Source organism: Pangasianodon hypophthalmus, chromosome 10, assembly GCF_027358585.1.
Source record: "Pangasianodon hypophthalmus isolate fPanHyp1 chromosome 10, fPanHyp1.pri, whole genome shotgun sequence".
In the NCBI taxonomy this organism is placed as follows: domain Eukaryota; kingdom Metazoa; phylum Chordata; class Actinopteri; order Siluriformes; family Pangasiidae; genus Pangasianodon; species Pangasianodon hypophthalmus.
In genome coordinates, this window is record NC_069719.1 from 793,958 (window position 1) to 796,457 (window position 2,500).

Below are 2,500 nucleotides of genomic sequence, written 5' to 3' on the forward strand. Positions count from 1 at the left end.
ACTTCTACACAAAATCCGGCTGAAATCCAGGTTAGATGAAACAGTTACAGTCCGTCAGTCGGAGCAGCAGTTTGTTCTGTGTGAGAGAAGATCATTGGGTTGCCAGATACGCTACAGATCCATCCTAAAAACACTCAGATTCCTTTTTTACATTTTTGATTTTTCTCAGGCATGACTTGTGATGTGAAATGTGTTATTATATAATATTAATAAATTAATAAAGCCATGCTGTACATGTTCATCTAATAGACACGTTTTCCTGAAATAGTATAAGAAAGAGCTCTTATTTTTATATATTTTTCCCCGTGCACACTTTTACTTTAAACTGTATTAAAGATTAAACTGACTGTAATTAAGATAAAACATTTCTAACGTTATCTCAGATAACTCAATCCGGCTCTCAGGCGGATAATAGGATAAAAGTTTATTTTTACTCTCAGCCTAAACTTTCCTTTCCTTTCCTTTTCTTTTACACAGTGATGATCAGTTAGAGGACTCGGACAGTGAAGAACAATCCAGATCCGAGTCCGTCACAGGTACGGAAAATTCGTTCATTCCGCTTACTAACGCGAACGATTTATGCAGTGCGGTTATTATTATTATTATTATTATTATTATTGTTTTACTTTTTTTTTCCACTTGGGTATAATTAGTGAATAAAAACATTGTAAGAAAATATTTAACTTCATACAGAAGGGGATTTTGTAAAGGAAGAAAAGAAGAAAAATTATTAATTATTTATAAATACGCTAATTTATAATACTTATTAAATACTGTCTGAATTTAAGTCTGAATTATTTATTTTTTTTTACATTATTTTATTTCAGTTTTTATTCCTGTTCTCAATGTTCCTGTTACTTTATTTATTTATTTTTTTAATATTAATAAACATTTTGCCCCTCATTTACACAATGCTTATAATCCTATTAAAAATGCTAATTTATGTAAGCCGATATTATGTGTAAACGTGGAATCATCCACAGGTCCATGGAGTTATAAAAAGTTAATACACGTCTATATCATTTATTTATTGATTGATTTCTTTTCCAAGGTGACTTGGAGTGAATTTTTTATTTTTTTTTCTCTTTCCCCTACAAGATAAAATACGTACGCAGGAGGTAAAAAGGAGAATTATTCCTGAGTGTGTGTGTGTGTGTGTGTGTTTTCAGGGCCGCTGGGTCCGAAGGAGAGCATGGAGGTGAGCGTGGGAGTGACGGCTCTGAGCGTTCTCCAGCAGCCTGAGAAGCTCCAGTGGGAGGTGGTGGCCAGCGTTCTGGAGGACACAGTTAAAGACCTGGAGGAACTGGGAGCGAACCATTCTCACGCTCTCGGTCCCTCCAAAGTGGACAAACCCGTCAAGGACAAACCCGTCGAGCAGCACAACATTCCCTTCCCATGCTTGCTGGCCGGAGGTTTACTGAGCTACCGTTCGGCCGCCAGTTCCCCCATCATGGCCCCGTCCCAATCCCATCGCCCCCTGGAAAACCCCCTAAGGACTCCAACTCCGGCCCCTGAGGGTCTTTCACCCGATCAAGGGCCAATGGAGATTGAAACTTGCACCTTCCCCTCTGATCTGGGTTCTCCGGGTGCGCTGGTGCGCCGGACGCTCCCGGTTCTCCTGCTCTACAGCATCAAAGAGGCGGACGAGAAGTCTCCCGGGAAAGTTTTCTCCCAAATGAACAATCTGATGGGAAAAGGGCTGCACGAGGAAGGCTTCACCGTTCCTCAGATTATCGAGATGGAGTTCGATACACACGAGCAGCTTCTGCTCCAGGACCCGCCCGTCACGTACATCCAGCAGTTCGCGGACGCGGCGGTCACGTTAGACGGCGACAAGTGGAACTCGCCGAGACCGGGTACGTTAGTGCAATGCCTTCGCCTCCCTAAATCCCTAGAGGACGAGAACCTTTACGTGGACTCGATCACTCCCTGCAGCGACGGCGCTCACCTGCTCGTCGTCCTGCAGCCCTTCTCTGTCGAATCGCTCAACGCTATTAACCAAGTGGAGGCGCTGAATACGCTAAACCGCCTGCATTCGGCTCTGTGTAGAAGTCGGAAAGGACAGACGATAGCTAACGGACATCAGGGACACGCCAGCACCTCGCAGAGCCAAACGCCGCTCATCCTGCCTCCTTTAGAGCAGCTGGAGCAGCCGCACTCCTCCAGGCCACTAGGGGGCGGCGGAGGAGGCGGATATTTGGCGCTCTACAAGCTGAACTACTCCACGCGCATCGTCACGCTCGAGGAGGAACCCGTGAAGGTCCAGCAGATCCGAGACCCGAGAGACGCCATCACGTCGCTGCTCCTGCTCCCGCCGGACGTGCTGGACGCGAGGGAGGACGACGCAGAGGAGACGTCCGAGGAGTCCACTCCGATGGGGGTGAAAAACGGTGCCGGGACGGGAATTCCGGCTCCGGCGGGATCGGGGAAGGAAAAGAGGTCCGACGTGACCGGACTGGGCCACTTGGTGGTCACGACGCAAGCGGGATACGTGATGATC

The 2,500-nt window shown here is 46.5% G+C and overlaps 1 protein-coding gene across 9 annotated transcripts in view; it reads left to right on the plus strand.

Moving 5' to 3' along the window:
- The window catches only part of birc6 (baculoviral IAP repeat containing 6), a 120,920-nt gene that overhangs the window by 30,624 nt on the left and 87,796 nt on the right, over positions 1–2,500 (plus strand). For all 9 annotated transcript variants that reach the window (XM_053237756.1, XM_053237759.1, XM_053237762.1 and 6 more), the window contains exons 9-10: positions 478–536; positions 1,170–2,500. The exon at positions 1,170–2,500 is cut by the window's right edge and continues 130 nt beyond it. In XM_053237756.1, the coding sequence (XP_053093731.1) occupies positions 478–536; positions 1,170–2,500 (1,390 nt within the window). The remainder of the gene's footprint in view (positions 1–477; positions 537–1,169) is intronic.